The sequence below is a fragment of the Sceloporus occidentalis genome, unplaced genomic scaffold, assembly GCF_023333645.1.
Source record: "Sceloporus occidentalis isolate IW3139 unplaced genomic scaffold, rSceOcc1.0.p SCAF_1, whole genome shotgun sequence".
NCBI lineage: Eukaryota > Metazoa > Chordata > Lepidosauria > Squamata > Phrynosomatidae > Sceloporus > Sceloporus occidentalis.
In genome coordinates, this window is record NW_028316981.1 from 320,465,287 (window position 1) to 320,482,498 (window position 17,212).

At 56.6% G+C, this 17,212-nt stretch overlaps 3 protein-coding genes across 4 annotated transcripts in view; 1 reads left to right on the plus strand and 2 right to left on the minus strand.

The window, feature by feature from the left end:
* The window catches only part of LOC149324308 (atrial natriuretic peptide receptor 2-like), a 31,356-nt gene extending 26,675 nt beyond the window's left edge, over positions 1 to 4,681 (plus strand). Inside the window, exons 16-22 of the mRNA XM_089488672.1 lie at positions 1,495 to 1,641; positions 1,795 to 1,918; positions 2,637 to 2,705; positions 2,970 to 3,144; positions 3,251 to 3,349; positions 3,883 to 3,974; positions 4,129 to 4,681. Of these exons, the coding sequence (XP_089344798.1) occupies positions 1,495 to 1,641; positions 1,795 to 1,918; positions 2,637 to 2,705; positions 2,970 to 3,144; positions 3,251 to 3,349; positions 3,883 to 3,974; positions 4,129 to 4,188 (766 nt within the window). The 3' untranslated portion in view covers positions 4,189 to 4,681. The remainder of the gene's footprint in view (positions 1 to 1,494; positions 1,642 to 1,794; positions 1,919 to 2,636; positions 2,706 to 2,969; positions 3,145 to 3,250; positions 3,350 to 3,882; positions 3,975 to 4,128) is intronic.
* SPAG8 (sperm associated antigen 8) lies at positions 4,661 to 7,801 on the minus strand. 2 transcript variants are annotated; one of them, XM_089498782.1, is made up of 7 exons: positions 7,213 to 7,801; positions 6,763 to 7,072; positions 6,460 to 6,634; positions 6,244 to 6,289; positions 5,868 to 5,985; positions 5,711 to 5,773; positions 4,661 to 5,451 (listed from the first exon to the last, which is right to left on the minus strand). In XM_089498782.1, exons 1-7 carry the CDS (start codon positions 7,512 to 7,514, stop codon positions 5,335 to 5,337), a joined length of 1,131 nt encoding a protein of 376 aa, XP_089354908.1. In that variant the 5' UTR covers positions 7,515 to 7,801; the 3' UTR covers positions 4,661 to 5,334. The 2 variants fall into 2 exon arrangements, with proteins under 2 accessions (XP_089354908.1, XP_089354900.1); XM_089498774.1 differs by having other exon boundaries at positions 6,763 to 7,108.
* A 5,069-nt stretch (positions 7,802 to 12,870) lies between these two features.
* HINT2 (histidine triad nucleotide binding protein 2) lies at positions 12,871 to 15,111 on the minus strand. Its single transcript, XM_089498815.1, has 5 exons — positions 14,740 to 15,111; positions 14,467 to 14,646; positions 14,273 to 14,380; positions 13,520 to 13,592; positions 12,871 to 13,023 (listed from the first exon to the last, which is right to left on the minus strand). The coding sequence occupies exons 1-5, from the start codon at positions 14,983 to 14,985 to the stop codon at positions 12,932 to 12,934; spliced, it is 699 nt and encodes a 232-aa protein (XP_089354941.1). The 5' UTR covers positions 14,986 to 15,111; the 3' UTR covers positions 12,871 to 12,931.
* Between the last annotated feature and the right edge of the window lie 2,101 nt (positions 15,112 to 17,212).

The following is a 17,212-nucleotide window of genomic DNA, read 5'->3' on the forward strand; positions in this document are numbered from 1 at the left end:
TTCGAATACTTAAACAGGGCTATCATATCACCTCTTAACCTTCCCTTCTCCAGGCCAAACATATTAACCTTCCTAAGTCATTCTTTATAGGGCTTCATGGTTTCCAGACCCTTCACCATTTTGGTTGCCCTCCTCTGGACACGGTCCAGTTTCTCCACATCCTTTTTGAATTCTGGTGCCCAGAACTGGACCTATGATTATTCCAGGTGAGGCCTGAGCAAAGCAGAAGAGAGTGGCACTATTACTTCCCTTGATCTAGACACTATACTTCCTTTACTTCTTTAAACAGAGGCTGGATGGCCATCTGTTGGGGATGCTTTGATTGAGAGTTCCTGCATGGCAGGAGGTTGGACTGGATGGCCCTTCTTGGGGTCTCTTCCAATTCTATGATTCTGTGATTCTATTGATGCCTGCACAGGATCCCCCATATTGAGGGGCCGGGCTTAAAATCTCCTCTCATCTGGGGCAGAGATGTGGGGAGGTCCCAGCAGAGGTTGGTAGCTCCCCATGCCCTCCAGTGTCCTTCTCCCCCCCTCACAAGGAAGGTCGGGGGGGGGGGGCTTCTGTGAAACCAGGCCGAGGGTCCCACATCAAATGGCTAGAAGATGGAGCAAGCTTGTTTTCTGCTGCTCCAGAGAAGAAAACCCAGAACAATGGATGCAATCTATAGGAGCAGAGATTCCAGCTGAACATTAGGAGGAACTTCTTGAGAGTAAGGGCTGTTTGACAGTGGAAGATACTCCCTTAATTGAGATGATGGAATCTCCTCACTTAAAGGTCTTGAAACAGAGGCTGGATGGCCATCTGTTAATGGGAATGCTTTGATGGGGAGTTCCTGCATGGCAGAAGAATGGGGTTGGACTGGTCAGCCCTTTGTGGGGTCTCTTCCAGTTCTATGATTCTAAGAAGCAAGTTGCTCACCACATACATTGCAAGCCAGTGTGGCGCAGTGGTTTAAGCACTGGACTACGACTCTGGGGACCTGGCTTCAAATCCCCATTGGGCCACAGAAACCCATTGCATGACCGTGAGCAAGTCACACTCTCTCAGTCTCGCAGGAAGGCCAGGTTGGCAAACATCCTCTGGACAAAACTTGCCAAGTAAAGCCCCCTGACAGGTTTGCCTTGGGGTGGCCATATGTTGGGAATGACTCGAAGGCGCATGACAACCAGATAGCTGGCGTGGTTGAGGAGTGGGTTGCAAAGTGGGCAATCCTAGGGTTATGTTTTCCTATGGCGGGGGTCTTCTTGCATGCTGAGCATAGAGCCATCACCTGCACATAGCATCTGGGTGCCCCTTGGTGGCGAAAAGGCTTCCAAAGTGTGTTGCGCAAAAACGCTTGCGCAGGAGACGCATTTGCACGGGGAGGGGGACACCTTTGCCCCTGTTTTCCTGTGGCTGTCATGCAACACCTGTTTTACACATGGAAAGCACGGGTCTTTGCTGCCCCTTCATTGCCCCTGCTTCCTCCCCTCTTCCTCTTCCTCTCCGTAGGGAAGGCGCCACCAGCATCCTGGACAACCTGCTCTCACGCATGGAGCAGTATGCCAACAACCTGGAGAAGCTGGTGGAGGAGCGCACCCAGGCCTACCTGGAGGAGAAGCGCAAGGCTGAGAACCTCCTCTACCAGATCCTGCCCCAGTGAGTCTCTGGAGGCATGGGGGGGGGGACACTGACCCAGCAAGGTGGGCATGCACCTGCTGGGGAATGTGAAGCACTCTTTGCATGGCTCCTGGCATGGGTTCAAGAGGGCTTGCAGGAGCCCCACTACCATTGTCCCTTTCTCTCTCCCAGCTCCGTGGCTGAGCAGCTAAAGCGTGGGGAGACGGTCCAAGCGGAGGCCTTCGACTGCGTCACCATCTACTTCAGCGACATTGTGGGGTTCACTTCCCTCTCGGCCGAGAGCACCCCCATGCAGGTAGGGCAGGGGGATCATACCATCATAGACTTGGAAGAGACCCACAAGGGTCATCCAGTCCGACCCCATTCTGCCATGCTGGAACTGTCCATCAATGCATCCCCGTTGACAGATGGCCATCCAGCCAAGGAAGGAGACTCCACCAGACTCCATTGTTGAACAGCCCTTACTGTCATGAAGTTCCTCCTAATGTTCAGCTGGAATCCCTTTTTCTGCAGTTGCATGCATTGCTCCATTGTGTCCTATTCTCTGAAGCAGCAGAAAACAAGCTTGCTCCCTCCTCAGTGTGACAGCCATATCACCTCTTAACCTTCTCTTTTCCAGGCTAAACATCCCCAGCTCCCTCAGTCTTTCTTCAAAGGGCTTAATGGTTTCCAGACGTAGAGGTTCCTCCTAATTTTGAGGTGGAACCTCTTTTCCTGGAGCTTGCATCCATTTCTCCATTGTCTCCTATTCCCTGGAGCAGCAGAAAACAAGCTTGCTCCCTCAAGGGCCAGGCCTTGTTGGGATCACACCTGGGGGGAACTTGACCCCTGCCCCCAACCCATCCATGCAGCCTCCCCATACCAGGTTTGCTTTCAGGCATTTGGGGGTCTCTGGTCCTGGTCAGGTAGGCTTACCTGGCACACACCTGCCTTCCTGCACCTTCCTTCTGCTGCTCATACTTCAGGGGTCCCTCCAACCCCCCACTCACCTGACCCACTTCCCATTCTTCCAGGTGGTAACCCTCCTCAATGACCTCTACACCTGCTTTGATGCCATCATCGACAACTTTGACGTTTACAAGGTGGGTGCCAACATAGAATCATAGAATCCTAGAGCTGGAAGGACCCCAAGAAAGACCCTGATCCAGTCCAACCCCATTCTGCCATGCAGGAACTCCCAATCAAAGCATCCCCAATGACACAATGGCCATCCAGCCTATGGCTGCCATGGGTCTGGGGAAATGCTGCCAAAGTGGGGGGCAAAACTATGGTCCCTGGGCCTGGACCCCATACACAGGATCCATGGGACAGAACTGGTCTGAGCCAGGGCTGTCCCCACTCTGCAGGTGGAGACGATTGGAGATGCCTATATGGTGGTCTCGGGGCTGCCGGTTCGCAATGGCAAAGTGCACGCCCACGAGATCGTCCGCATGGCCCTGGCCCTCCTGGAGGCGGTCAAGACCTTCCGCATCCGGCACCGGCCCAGCGAGCAGCTCCGCCTGCGGGTCGGCATCCACTCAGGTAAGTCCTAGGCGAACAGGCAGAGGTCTCCAGGTGTGGGTTGGGGTCAACCTGGCCCCTCTTGGGTAGACCCCCCACAGGCAACGGTCAATTCTTCCCCATGCAGGGCCTGTGTGTGCTGGGGTGGTGGGCCTCAAGATGCCCCGCTACTGTCTCTTTGGGGACACGGTCAACACGGCGTCGCGCATGGAGTCCAATGGCGAAGGTGAGACATTTTCCAGTGTCTGTTGGAGGTTGACCACAGAGTTGCCCTGGAGGACCTAGAGATTCCTAGAGAGAACACTCTACTAGGCCTTTATAGCTCCTCCAGTGCAGTTCTATGGTCAGTGTCTGTTGGGCATTGACCACAGAGTTGCCCTGGAGGACCTAGCGATTCCTAGAGAGGATACTCTACTAGGCCTTTGTAGCTCCTCCAGCGCAGTTCTATGGTCAGTGTCTGTTGGAAGTTGGCCACAGTTGCCCTGGAGAACCTAGAGATTCCTACTCTACTAGGCTGTTGTAGCTCCTCCGGTGCAATTCTATGGTCAGTGTCTGTTGGGCGTTGACCACAGAGTTGCCCTGGAGGACCTAGAGATTCCTAGAGAGGTGTCCTTGGGGTATTTTTTGTTATATGTGGGTTTTCCATATTCACGGGGGGGGGGAGTCTTGTGCCCCTAACCCAAACGAATATGGAGGGACAAGTGTATATTGCATTCAGTTTTGCCCCTTCTGACCCCTTCTCCTTCCTCCTTTGTCCAGCCCTGAAGATCCACGTCTCCTCCACCACTAAAGAGATCCTGGATGAATTTGGCTGCTTTGAGCTGGAACTGAGGGGAGATGTGGAGATGAAGGTGGGACCCCCAGCCTACCCCTATGGTCTCCTATGTTGGCCATATTGAGAGATGTGGGATCAAAGGGGGCACAGGCTGGCTGGGAAGTGGGGTCAGTGCTCCCCACTGTCCTTTCAACCCCCCACTGACCGCTTCCCCCTCCCCATTATGGCAGGGCAAGGGGAAGATGCGGACGTACTGGCTGCTGAGCGAGAGGAACGCAGTGGTCATCTGAAGCGGACGCTCCTGACCCCCCACCTGAGACTCCCCCCCATTCGGGGCAGGGCAGTAGCTCTGCAGGCGCTGCCGCCAAAACTCACTTCGTCTCAAGCAATGGACCCCTGACCCCTAGCAATGACAAACTGAGTGGTTGAGAGAAAGACAGAGAGAACAAATCACGAAAGATCGGATGGAGAAGATGCGCGGTGGGGGTCTGGGGAAGGACCCCCTGAAGACTGCTCCACAATGCTGGGCCCCCCAGCTGCCAAAGATGTGGACTGTGCCATCCGTGGCCCTGTGGGTGAGTTTCCGGCCACTTGCGCCCGGCTGGAGCAAGGCTGCCCCCAGCCCCCCAACATGTCCAGCTGGGGAAGGGGCTGGACCCTGACCCTGGCTGGGGCCCTTCCCCACAGCTCAGCCGGCTGAGCCGACCCACTCCCCAGGTGTAAATATACGAATCCAGAAATAGCGCAGAATATTTTGTTGGAATACAGACTTTTTAATCTGGGGCTGCTGTTGTGTTTCTTCTCGGGAGTCGGGGGGGGGGGGAATGCCACGCAGGGCTTAGCCCCCTTCCCCTTTGACCCTGGTGGCGCAGCAGTTAAATGCCTGTCCTGCATTTAACTGCTGCGAGTTAACCATAAGGTTGCGAGTTCAATACCAGCTCAACTCAGGCTTGCATCCTTCCGAGGAGGTGGCTAAAATGAGTCCTCAGATTGTTGGGGGCAATTTGCTTACACTTTTTAAACCGCTTAGGGAGTGCTTAAGTGCACTGAGAAGCGGTATAGAAATGGATTTGCTATTGCTATTTGACCCGGAATAGACATGGAGTCTGATTTCCCTGCCGTCGGTCATGCCTGGCCTGGCCTGGCATGAGAAGCTGGAACTCACGACTGGCTCTTCCATGGGTCACCATCTCAGGGCGAGGCAGATGCCTCTGTCAGGGGCTGTCCCATGGACTGGCTGGGGCTGACCCCCAGGACTGGAGAGGAATGGGGGGGGGCAGCTCAGGATTGCAGGCCTGCCCTGGCCTTCTTTGACCCTTCCCCCAAAGTACTGGCAGTGCCCACTTTATGCCCACCCTGAAAGGCACACATGTGGGCACACAAACCCACACACAGAGGGGGGGGGTCCTGGGTGAGTCCACTGCCTTTTATTTCCACTAGAAATTCGGGTAGGTCTCTTGGTCATGGGGCTGCTCCAGGTAATCTGCGGCGGGGGTTGTGAAGGCTGCACATTTCTTAAAGGGGGTGTCCTCTGTCCGGATGCAAGAGACGCCCTGCAAAAAGTGGGGAGAGGGCCCTGAGAGGCAGGAAGACCACCCCCCCTTGAACCACATAGGGGTCCCCTTCCTCCAGGGATGGCCAGAGCATTGGCTGGAGGAGCATTGGTTTTTGGGGGGACATTCTTCCATTTTGGGAGAGCAACAGGTGCATGGCAGAAGGTTGGGGGGAGATGAGTGACCCGCTGCTGTCCCCCAACTCCTCTGTCCTTGCCAAGGACACAATTGGGTGGGGGGTTCCCAGGCGGTCACTCACGGTCACCCGTTGGGCGTTCTCCCTCCAGAAGGTCTGCGGCTGCTCCAGGCGGTAGTTGTGCGGCTGCGGAGGAGAGTTGTACAAGGGTTGCCCTCTTAGGCCTGGTACATTTGGGTCTGAGGAGGAGGTACCCCTCAAAAAAGGCTTTCCAACTCACCATGGTGGGGGCTGGGGGCATGGAGACGAAGCCCTCCTGGAAGAAATCCCGGTGGGTGGTGGACTGGGACTCCATGGGTCTGGGGGCGGCCTGCACCTGCTCCGCAAAGACCTCTTTGCTGGAGGGACAAAGTGACCACCAAGAGGGTCAGAAGTGGATGATCTGGTTAAACCCTCTCCTGCCATGCAGGAACTCTCAGTCAAAGCATTGACCTCTACTTAAAGACTTCCAAGGAAGGAGGAGGAGGAAGCCTTGCCCTCTTCCTGTTGCAGCTCCAGGGGTTTCACAGGCTGGAGACCCCCCCTGAAAGCTTTTGGGGGACAGGACTGGGAGGGGGGTCTGAGATTGGGGGGGGTCTTCCAGGTTTGTTGCTCACCTGTGTTTCTGGTAGAGGAGCCACTCCATCATGGCCTCACGCTTGCCTAGGTTTTTGGGGGGTAAGAACAGAAAGGTCACAGGGGTCTGAGATGACTAAGGGCCAGCCAAGGGGTCAGCTATTTCCCCCTCCCTCCGGCCAGGAGGAGACCAGCCCCCCAACTTTGAGAGTAGGGAGGCAGGTCTCCCATTGCTGCCCCCCAGATGCCCCGCTGACCTCTGACTGGCAGCCCGGTCCTCCGGGGGGTCTGGAAGGCCTCCTTGGTGGTGGTGGCGCTGGCCAGTCCGGCCTGGGCCTGGAGGGTGAGGAGACCCCGGTGTCCCCCTCGGAAGACGTAGCTCTCCGTCCCCATCTCTGGACAAGGCACCTGGTCCAAGGGGTTGGTGGCCCTCTGCGAGGGGAGGGAGGGCAAGATGGGGGCAGAAGCAGGGGGAGGAGGAAGGAGGGCAGCCCCCCAGCCACTGCTCCCTTCTCCTGCCCCTGACCCCTAGCCCTGGGCAGCCCCCCCCCCTTTCATACCTCCTCCTGCCAGTTGTCCAGCAGGCACTTCCCTCGGGGGGGCATCGGCCGGGGGCTCTCCTGGGGGGCTCTCTCGCTGGGGGGCTGCGGGGGGGCCTGGCTGGCCACCAGTTCGCCCAGAGGGGCCCCGTGGGGCCGGTGGCAGGGGGGCAGCTCCACCGGGAAGCAGCCGGGGAGCCCCCTCTCCTCCTGCTGCTCTTCTTCTTCTTCTTGGCTGGGGGGCTGAGCCTGGGGCCCCTGTCCAGTGGGCTGCCCCCCCGGGCCTGGCTCCGCCTCCTCCATCGGCCCCAGCGCCCGAGACGGCCCTCGGCTGCAGCAAGAAGGAGGGAGAAGGGAAGAAGGGGAGCTGAGACCCCCGGAGCCCCTCCCAAAGCCCCGAACCGTGGGGCAGAGCAAGGACACGGCGAGGGCTCCCTCCTGGGGAGGGATGATGGGACCCCCCCAACTCACCCGTCCAGCTCCATCCTCCCCACCGAAAGGACGCCGACGCCGTTGCCAAGGAGACGACGCACGCGGAAAAGCGAGACGGGGAAGCTTCCGATTGGCTGTCGCCATGGCAACGCAGGGATGCAGTCTTCCTGGAGCATCCTTCCAGGCGCTGGTCCAAGACGGAAGGGAGGGGTCTCCGAGGGAGAGTCAGGGGTGCCCCTCCAGAGACTGCCGAGGGAGGGCAGGCATCCATCCCCACACTCGCCCATAGGGAGAGATGGGAGGCACTGGCTAGGACTCCCTAGAGATAAGGCTTCCTCCATGATTCTCTATGAGGGAGGGGCAAAGATTCTCCAACAGTGTGATGCGGCAGCTAAAAAGGCCAATGCGATTGTAGGCTGTATCAATAGAAGTATAGTGTCCAAATCCAGGGAAGTCATAGTGCCACTCTATTCTGCTCTGGTCAGGCCCCACCTGGAATAATCCTGTGTCGAGTTCTGGGCAAAACAGTTCAGAAAGGATGTGGAGAAACTGGAGCCATGTGTCCAAAGGAGGGTGGCTGAAATGGTGAAGGGCCTGGAAACCATGAAGCCCTCTGAGGAGAGACTGAGGGAACTGCTGGGGATGTTTAGCTGGAGAAGAGAAGGTTAAGGGGTGATATGAGAGCCTTGTTCTAAGTATCTGAAGGGATGTCATATTGAGGAGGGAGCAAGCTCTGACAGTAAGGGCTGTTTGAGAGAGGAAGAAACTCCCTCGATGGAGATTATGATGGTGTCTCCTTCCTTGGAGGCCTTTAAACAGAGGCTGGATGGCCATCTGTCAATGGGGATGCTTTGATGGAGAGTTCCTGCATGGCAGAAGGAGGTTGGACTGGATCAGGGCCCTTCTTGGGGTCCCTTCCAACTCTGTGGTTCTATCATTCTATGACAAACGCCCAGCCACTTGCAAGACCCTCTCATCGTTCCAGCCGTGGCCTTTGCACGGCGGACTGGGTCGTTGCTCCTCCAACTGGGACCCTTCCTAGGAGCAGGGAGGGTCCCTACCTGGCCCCTGGCCCCTTAGGGCCACATCTGTTCCCAGGGCACAGAGAAGGAGCAGGGCTGATCTGCTAAGCAGCTTGTTAGTAGGGTTGAGAGTTCCTGCATGGCAGAATGGGGTTGGACTGGATGACCCTTCTTGGGGTCTCTTCCAACTCTATGGTTCTATGATGCTTTGATGGGGAGTTCCTGCATGGCAGAAGAAAGGGGTTGGACTGGATCAGGGCCCTTCTTGGGGTGCCTTCCAACTGGGATTCTGTGACCCCCCCCGAACCCCGCCACGATGGCGTGGGGCAGATATGGAGACCCTCAGGGCCATTCCAGAGGCAAAGCCGATCCAGGAGGAGGGCCAGGCGGCCGGTCTACTCTTAGCCCCAGGGGGGCCTGGCTCAGCAGATGGCCACCATCTGCCAGGCCCTTGATGGGCCGATTAGCAGACGCAGCTGCCACCGTTGCAAATGGCACGTTCCTGCTTCCTCCCCCCACAAGACAAACACACAGCAGCCTCCAGGACGCAGCCGGAGAGGCCCCTTCCTCTGCTTTGCTAAGGGCACAACCTTTTGGAAGACAAGGGCCCACAAGTCCCAGGGCTTGGGAAAGATGGGAGCAAGGCAGGCGCCAAGATGCCCTTCATCAAAGGAGATCTGGGCAGGAGGAAAGGGCAGAAAGGGCATGTGGAGCTGTAATCTCTTTCCCTGCAGTTTGCACCCATTACTCCACTGTCTCCCAGTCTCTGGAGCAGCAGAAAACAAGCTCTCTCCCTACTCAATATGGCACCCCTTCAAATGCTTAAACAAGGCTACCATATCACCTCTTAGCCTTCTCTTCTCCAGGCTAAACAGCCCCAGATCCCTAGGTCTTTCCTCATAAGGCTTCATAGTTTCCAGACCCTTCGCCCTTTTGGATGAAGCTTGCATCCATTTGTTACTGAGTTTGGTTTTATGTCAATTTTGGGTGCCAAGCGATCTAAAATCATGACCCCATCGCTAGCCGCCATGACCCTAAAAGCGAGCCGACCCCGCAGCCAGCAGCCTTGGCTGGACTTGGTCATAGAAAGAGGTAGATTTAAACCTCAAGAAACCAGTTCTGGGAGTTGCCCTACAAGCTTTGCAGGCATCCCAAAGAGAAGAGGACAAAGAAGTAGCCTCTCTCCTCATGAGCGAGGGATTGAATTAACAGCTCTGCCATTGAGATGTTTGCCTTCCCCTGAAAGGTGCCAGACCTCTTCTTTGAGTATCCATTGTGTAGGTTTCAGCTTAGACCAAAGATAGCCACCAAGACCTTTGTGCGCCAGGTAGCCATAGCCTGAGGTTATGTTCAGGGCTATCAAAGGACCCCGATTTCTGCCCTCATGGGGCTTGTTGAGCTTTGAGTTCCAAACCTCAAAACCTTGCTTGTAGGGCTGCTGCTCCAGGCTGGAGTTCCCTGAGCCTTGGGCTCTGCTGAAATCCCTTGAGCCTTGAAGCCAAGCTGAATGTCTCTCTCTCTCGGGCCTCTAAGTTAGCTTTGCCCGCTGGAACTCAGCTCCTGGCCACCGCGGCCGTCGCTTGCTTTCCCGGTTCCCGCGGCCGTGTTTCACCATCCTCCATCCCTCACATCCGTCGCTTTGGAGAAGACTCCTAAGGTCGATATCCCAACGGTGCCTCTATCCTTTCTCCTTTACTCCCAAACTGTCCCCCTCCCTTGCTTTAGCATTGGATGTGTGTGTGTGTGATCCCTTTTGTCGTGTGGCTTTAATAAGTGTCTATATTGGCATTGGAGTCTCTGTTTCTTGGGTTGGTCTAGATGACCTCTGGGATACACACAGGGACACGATCCGCTGCGTGCGTCGTTAGGACTTGCCTCTCATAAATTTGAGCTAATTAAATCCCCCTCCTTCGATCCTTCCTAACACATTGTTCTTTGTTCTATTCTCTGGAGCAGCAGAAAACAAGCTTGCTCCCTCTGCAATATGACATCCCTTCAAATACTTGACCAAACCAGAATAGAGTGGCACTATTGCTTCCCTCGATCTAGACACTATACTTCTATTGGAAAAGCCTAAAATGGCCACAGCAATATGAGGAGGTGCGACTGCGTTTTCGCACTGGACTGGTTCGTGTCGGAAAATATGAGAAAACGAAAAAGGGCCTATGACTGGGTTTGGGGGGTGGTTGTGGTGGCGATCAGAGAGGCCTCTGAGTGGACAATCCTGCTTTGCCTCTGTCCGGCTGGCCGGAGTCCCTCTGGCCAAAGCAGAGAGTGGTCAGCAGCAGGGCTCCTCCTGGCTGCTTAGCAGCGCCACCTGGTGCCCACTTGGGAGAGCGCTGTGCCTCGCAGGGAACAAGGGGGCTATTGTCCAGCTGCTGCAGCCATGGCCGCCTGCGGTTCGTCCTCCCTGCGAAGGCCCCAGAGACCTCACCCTACGCAGACGCATGGACACATGTGTGCCAACCAGCCATGCACAAACACACCCCTGTGCATTGTCCTTGTGCCAATGGAGAGTGGGCAAAGGCCTCCAAATTTAGAATCAGGCCAGGCCAGCGAGGAGAGCAAACACTCTCTTCCCAAATCCTGGCTGTCTTCGCATTTGCAAAAGAAGGCGAAGGAGGACACTGGCACCAGGGGGGACAACTGACCAATCCTCCCGGCAACCAGGCCTCCGAATTCTGGGGCTTTCCAAACAGTCAAGATGAACCTATGCAGAAGGCGGAGGAGGAGAGGTCAGTCTGCTGTGACGACCACATTGGTTAAGGCAGTGGTCAAGCCCAGAGGGCATCCATGGCATTCATCAGCATGACCTCTCCTAACCCTCTGGACAGGAGCTCCCAGCATCCTTAACTAAGCCTCCAGCCACCCGGTCCAAGGTGCTCCGAATTCTGGGGCTTTCCAAACAGCCAAGAGGGGAGGAGAGGTCATTCTGATGCTGCGGTGGCCACACTGGTCAAGGAGGCAGCCCAGCCCAGGGGGCATCCATGGCATTCAGAAGCATGACCTCTCCTAACCCTGACGACCTCGTGTCCGTCCATCTTTCCAAGGTGGCACTGACCAGGGCCCCCCTCGTGATTTCCATGCAATGCAAAATAGTAATAGGTGTATTCCTTTTGTCAAACTCAAAAGTGACAGGTGACCTGCCCCCTTTTGGGTCTTAGTCCCGCCTCCTTGATTTGTGGGTTCTAGGTCTTGAGGTGTCAACTTTCTAGGGGTGCTATCTTTGGCGGTTATAGATTTGAGGGTGTCAACTTTAGGAGAGTTCTAGATTTTGGGGTGCTAAGTTTGGAGAGGGGTCACACATACTCCGAAATCTATGCTCCGCGCAAAGAAAATGGCTGCCAATTGTCATGTTCAAACACGTGCCAAAGCTGCGCTGAGGGTCTGACAAGTACAGGTCCCGTTCCTAGCAGCCAGGGGGTCTGAGCACCCAAAAAAAACCATCTTTGGCACAACCAAAATGGCTGACCTCTTGGGGTACAGGGTTGGTTCCTATGGAACCCCAAAAGTTAGCACCCCAAAATCTACTCATAATGCAGCAGCTGACCAGGCTGTTGTTGTGGAGGAAGGCAATGGGTGAGTGGGGGGCACAATGTCTCCCCCAGCCCCTCACGCCGCGGAAATCTGGTCTTTAAGCAGAGGCTGGATGGCTGTCAATGGGGATGCTTCGACTGAGAGTTCCTGCATGGCAGAACGGGGTGGGACTGGACGTCATTCTGGTCTCTTCCAACTCTATGATTCTATGATCACTTCAGCATCTTCATCAGGGGTGACAAATCAATACCTTGATGTTGGTATCAGATATGCTTTTATGGAGAGTTCCTGCATGGGAGAATGGGGCTGGACTGGGCGGTCCTTCTGATCTCTTCCAACTCTATGATTCTATGCTTATGTGTGCACTAAGGGGCACGCTGGCAGCCTCCCACCCCACTGCTCTTGGGGGAGGGGGGAAAGCTAAAGAAAGGCTCCCTGCATGAGGTGCCCCCGTTTTCCTTTGCCCGGAAGGGAGCGATGGACCAGCAGCACTCCCAACTGACCACTTCCAAAGGGGAGTGGCACAAGGCCACCAGAGGAAGGGTGGGCCGAGCGCAGCACCTCAAGCTGTCTGTGGGCCCTTTTGCCCTGAGAGCAGGAGAGGGAGGAGGTGCGCTGCCTCCGCTGCTAGAAGAGAAGTGACCAGTGGGGCTCTGTCCTGGGCCCAGTGCTGTTCAACATCTTTATCAATGACTTGGATGAAGGAATAGAAGGCATACTTATCAAATTTGCAGATGACACCAAATTAGGAAGAATAGCTAATACTCCAGAGGACAGGATCAAGATTCAAAATGATCTGAATAGACTAGAAAGCTGGGCCAAAGCTAACAAAATGAAATTCAACACGAAGAAATGTAAGGTACGGCACTTGGGGGGGGGGGGGGAATGAAATGCAGAGATATAGGATTATGGGGGACACCTGGCTGAACAAAACTATGTCTGAAAGGGATCTGGGAGTCCATGTAGACCACAAGCTAACAAGGCCAATGTGATTCTAGGCTGCATCAATATACTTCACTATACTTCGTGTCCAGATGGAGGGAAGTAATAGTGCCACTCCCCAAGAGGAAATGCCTCCGCCCCCCCTTGACTCCCTGGGAAGCCCCCCCAAGACCCCTCTGATCAACAGTCAAGGCGGTCCCACTCCACAAGGCTTTATTTTATTTTAGGGTGGCTCCGTCGGTGGGGTGCGGCCTTGGTCAGCCGGGCGGCCACTCCATCTGGCGGCCCCCCAAGACGTGGAGGTGGAGGTGGTACACGGATTGGGCGCCGTGCTTCCCGTCGTTGATCACTGGAAAAAAGAAGGGAAGGAGGGGAGGATAGATGGACGGATGGATGAATGAGAGGAAGGGGGCAGCTGGGCTGGGGGGCTAGCTGGGGGGACCCCAGACCCGTCTTTTTTGCCCAACTTGGCCCTGCAGCCAAGAAGCCACAAGATCTGGGTCTGGCTTTCATCCTCAAGGGTCGGAAAGGTGAGGTCAAGCATGGGCTGCTGACCCCCAAAAGTCCACCTTGCAAGAAGAAGAGGAGGTGGAAGGTGGGTCTTCCTGCTGACGAGGAAGACCCCCTTCCTCTCGTCCAGCTCTGTACACCGCTGTCACCAAAAGTGTGTGCCCTCCCTGTGGGGAAGGTCCTGAAAGTGAGGGTCTCGCTGTTCCCAGGGGGCCTTGTAAGCTGTGCCAGACAACTGGACCCTCAGGACCCTGAAGGCCAAGTGGGGAGACCCCCGTCCTTGGAAAAAGAGGCACAGCTGCATAGCAATGGCGGGGTGCGCATGCGTTACTCACCCACGCGGAAGCCCTCTGAGAGACCCTCCGCCTTCGCCACTTTGGTGGCCACGACCAGCAAGTGTCCAAGGAGCTATTAGGGGTGGGGGTTAGAGGAGGCGGTCAGTGGGGTGGGGTGGGGTCCCCTCATTGGGGTCACACACACACACATACACAGAGTGCTTAACAGTGTACACTTAGGGCCCAGGAAAGTGATGGTGGGGTTTTTTTTCTGAGGCCTGAGGGGCAGTGGGGTCACTAAGGGGGTGCAGGGAGTGCTGACTGCGCCAGGGGACCCCCTAAGTTGGGGGTGACCCCCCGACTCCTCAAATAGCCATCTGCCAATGGGGATTCTTTGACTGAGAGTTCCTGCATGGCAGAATGGGGGGTTGGACTGGATCAGGACCCTTTTTGGGGTCTCTCCCAACTCTGTGGTTCTATCATTCTAAGAAAGAAAGAAAGAAAGCTCCCCTCTTCCTCTTTCGTTGATTCTATGTTTTATGGCTCTATGACTCTCTGGATGGCTCTGTCTGCCCCCGTTGCATTGTGGGATTCGCAGTCGAAGGAGGGGCGTCTAGGAGGTTCAGCCAGAGGGAGCCCCGGGGCCTCGCTGAACTACAAATCCCAGAATGCAACAGAGGGGAAGAGTGTGAAGGCGAGGCAAGGCAGGGCAAGCGGGCGGAGGGGACCCTTGGGAGACCCGGAGGGGGCTGCAGCCTTCTTGCTGCACTCTGCACATGCCCCGGAGCCTCTGCCGGAGTGACGCCGACTGACCTGGCCATCGTCGCTGGGGTCCGCTCTGCTGAGGCGGGGGATGGGCTTCCGGGGGATGACCAGGAAGTGGACCGGGGCCTGAGGGGCCACGTCCCGGAAGGCCACGCACTGGAAGGCAGGGAAAGAGAGAGGCCATGAGCCCGAGCCAGGACTCCAACTCCCAGGAGGCCCTTCTGCCCCGGCCGCGGTCGGACCTGTTCGTCTTGGTAGAGGAAGCGCGTGGGCAGGGAGCCCTCCAGGATCCGGGAGAAGACGGAGCGGCCGGCACCAGGGGCCTCCTCCTGCTCCAGGGCGGCCTTCCTGGCCTCCGCCACCTCGCCCTCTCTTCCGGGGGGCTCCCGCGAAGAAGCAGCCCCGAAGGCCCTGCTCCGGCCCTGCGAAGAAAGGAAGCATCGTCAGCCCCGGCATCTGGAGAGAGGCCTCGTCTGTCACGTCGGGAAGGCAGACGCGTGTCAGGGCCTCCTCACCTGCGGCCAGGAAGAGAGCAGCAGAGCCCTCCGGAGGGGCGGCAGCAGCGGCAGCAGGAACTGCCCGGCCATGGTCCTTCCTGGCGCCGCTCGGGGCCTCGAAGAGGAGGATAATTCCCCAAACGCACCAAATCCTCCCGGATCTCCCCGAAGAGGCAGCCCGAATCCCCCCAAAGTCCCCGGAATCTGAAGAGGGCCACAAAACCCAGCCCTGAGGGAACTGACTTCAACTCTCCAAATTGCCATCAAAAGCAATCCAAGAACCCTTCAGTCCTTCCCATACTTTCAAGGCGTTTGTTTTGACATGAAGGGGCTCCAGGGAGCTTTGGGCCAAATAGAAACGTCTTCGGCTGCAGCCGCACTGCAGAAATAATCCAGTTTGACACCCTTTTAATTGCCCTGGCTCAGTGCTAGGGAATCCTGGGAATTCTAGTTTTCGGAGACATTTAACCTTCTCTCTCAGCAAACTCTGGCGTCACAACAAACTACAATTCCCAGGATTTCATAGCACTGGGCCATGGCAGTAAAAACGGTATGAAACTGGGTTGTCTCTGGAGTGAAGATGCAGCCTGAGTTGGGTCCAAGACACACTGCAGGAATAATCCAGTTTGAGACCGCTTTAGCTGCCCTGGCTCAGTGCTAGGGAACCCTGGGAATTGTAGTTTTGTGAGAAAGAGCTCTGGTGCCACAATGAACTACAATTCCCATGCATCTGAGGAAATACACTTAAGTCGGGGGCTGAGAGAGAGAGAGAGAGAGAGCGTTTCCTGAGGGCGGGGACCACTCTCCAGTCCTCTCTCTGATTGGCTGAAGACTGTTCGTGTGAGAGACTGCCAAGGGCTGCTTGCTCTCTCTCTAGCCCCCAGCCTCGCTCTCAGAGTCAGGGCTGGAGCTGAAATGGGCCAAAGTCACCCAAAACGCACTGAAATAGAGCCAGGCACCAAAATCACACCAAAAGCTCTGAAAAGTCCCCCTTTCCGTGTGAACGTCACCACATTGGCAACGGCGCCCCCTTCTGGCGGAAGAGCAGGAGGCGGGCCCAGGGCTGGCCCTCCCTCCCCCCCTCCCTCCCTCCCTCCCCGGAGCCCTCTGAGGCCAAGGCACCAAGGAGGCCCCAGGACCCTGGCAGCCAAGCCAGGAGACAACAGCAGATTGGAAGGAATGCGAAAGGCCTTGGAAGAGAAAGCCAAGGAGGAAGGAAGGAAGGAAGGAAGGAAGGAAGGAAGGAAGGAAGGAAGGAAGGAAGGAAGGAAGGGGGACGCAGCCTCCTCGGAGCCAGGCCAATGGTTGGGCTGCAAACAGCCGGCGCAGTGGAAGCCATGCCTTGTTGTTGTGAACTGCTGCCCTGGAGTGGATCTGGACCCCTCCATGGCAGCCCCATCCAACCCAGAGCGCCTCCTCCCTAGGGCCCCTCGCCCTTGGCGCCCCCTTCCCCTCCATGCCCAGGGCCTTTCTTTCCCAAGGCCCGCTTCCTCCTTCTCCTGATGTGTCTGGGCCTCTGGTCTCGGCTGGAGCTGCTCCGACCGGGGCCCATTGGGCTGCTGCCCAGCCAGGGCCCCCCAGCCCCTCTTCCAGGTCCCTCCAGGGCAAGGGCAGGGGATGCAAGGCCTTGCAGGGCTCTGACTTGAGGGCCCAGTTTGTGCATCTACCTGTTCAGGCTCTTCCCTAGTTGTTTTGCAGACATCCTTCCTGCTCCTTGTGTCCTTCATACCTTGCGATCCTCAAAGTTAAGGAGACGAGGGCAGTGTGTGAATGCTGTAAAGTCAACAATAAACAACAACAACAAGTCCCCCCCAAACCCAGAGGCCTCATTGTGAGCGGTCAGGCATTTGCATGTGGCCCCCTGAAAAGCCACGGGGTCCGTCCCTTCCGTATCCCCATTGCGTTTTCCTCTGGGAAGGGGACTTGCATCCAGTCCAACCCCCGTCTTCTGCCATGCAGGAACTCCATCAAAGCCCCCCCCCATTTTGACAGATGGCCATCCAGCCTCTGCTTAAAGGCAGCCTCCAAAGAAGGAGACCCACTCACCACTCTCCTAAAGCCTTTTGAAGGGAAGCAGGAGAAGGCCACAGGCTCTTTTCTGCCCAAAAGGGGCAGGGGTTTGGGGAGCAGTAGGGTCACCCCACTTGTAGGGTGTCACTTGGTGTGGTCCCCACTGCTAAAGGGACTCTTCCCCAGACTGAGAAAGATGGGAGTCTAAGCACAGCCCAGGGTTAGGAACAATGGGAGCTGCAGTCCAACTGCAAGGGAACAACTGTACCCCCAAATCATGAAGGCAGGCGGGGAAGAGACGTGCCAAAGGGAGGCAGGAATGGGGGGCGCTGGGCACTTGGGGGTCTTCTGTAAGAAGGTGGGGTCGCTCAGCAGCCTGACCACTTTGGCTGACCTCCGACCCCTGCAGGCCCTCTTACTCCATCCCCTGCAGTCCATGGGCCTCTCTGCCCTCCAAGGAGAGGGGGACCCCATCCCTTTC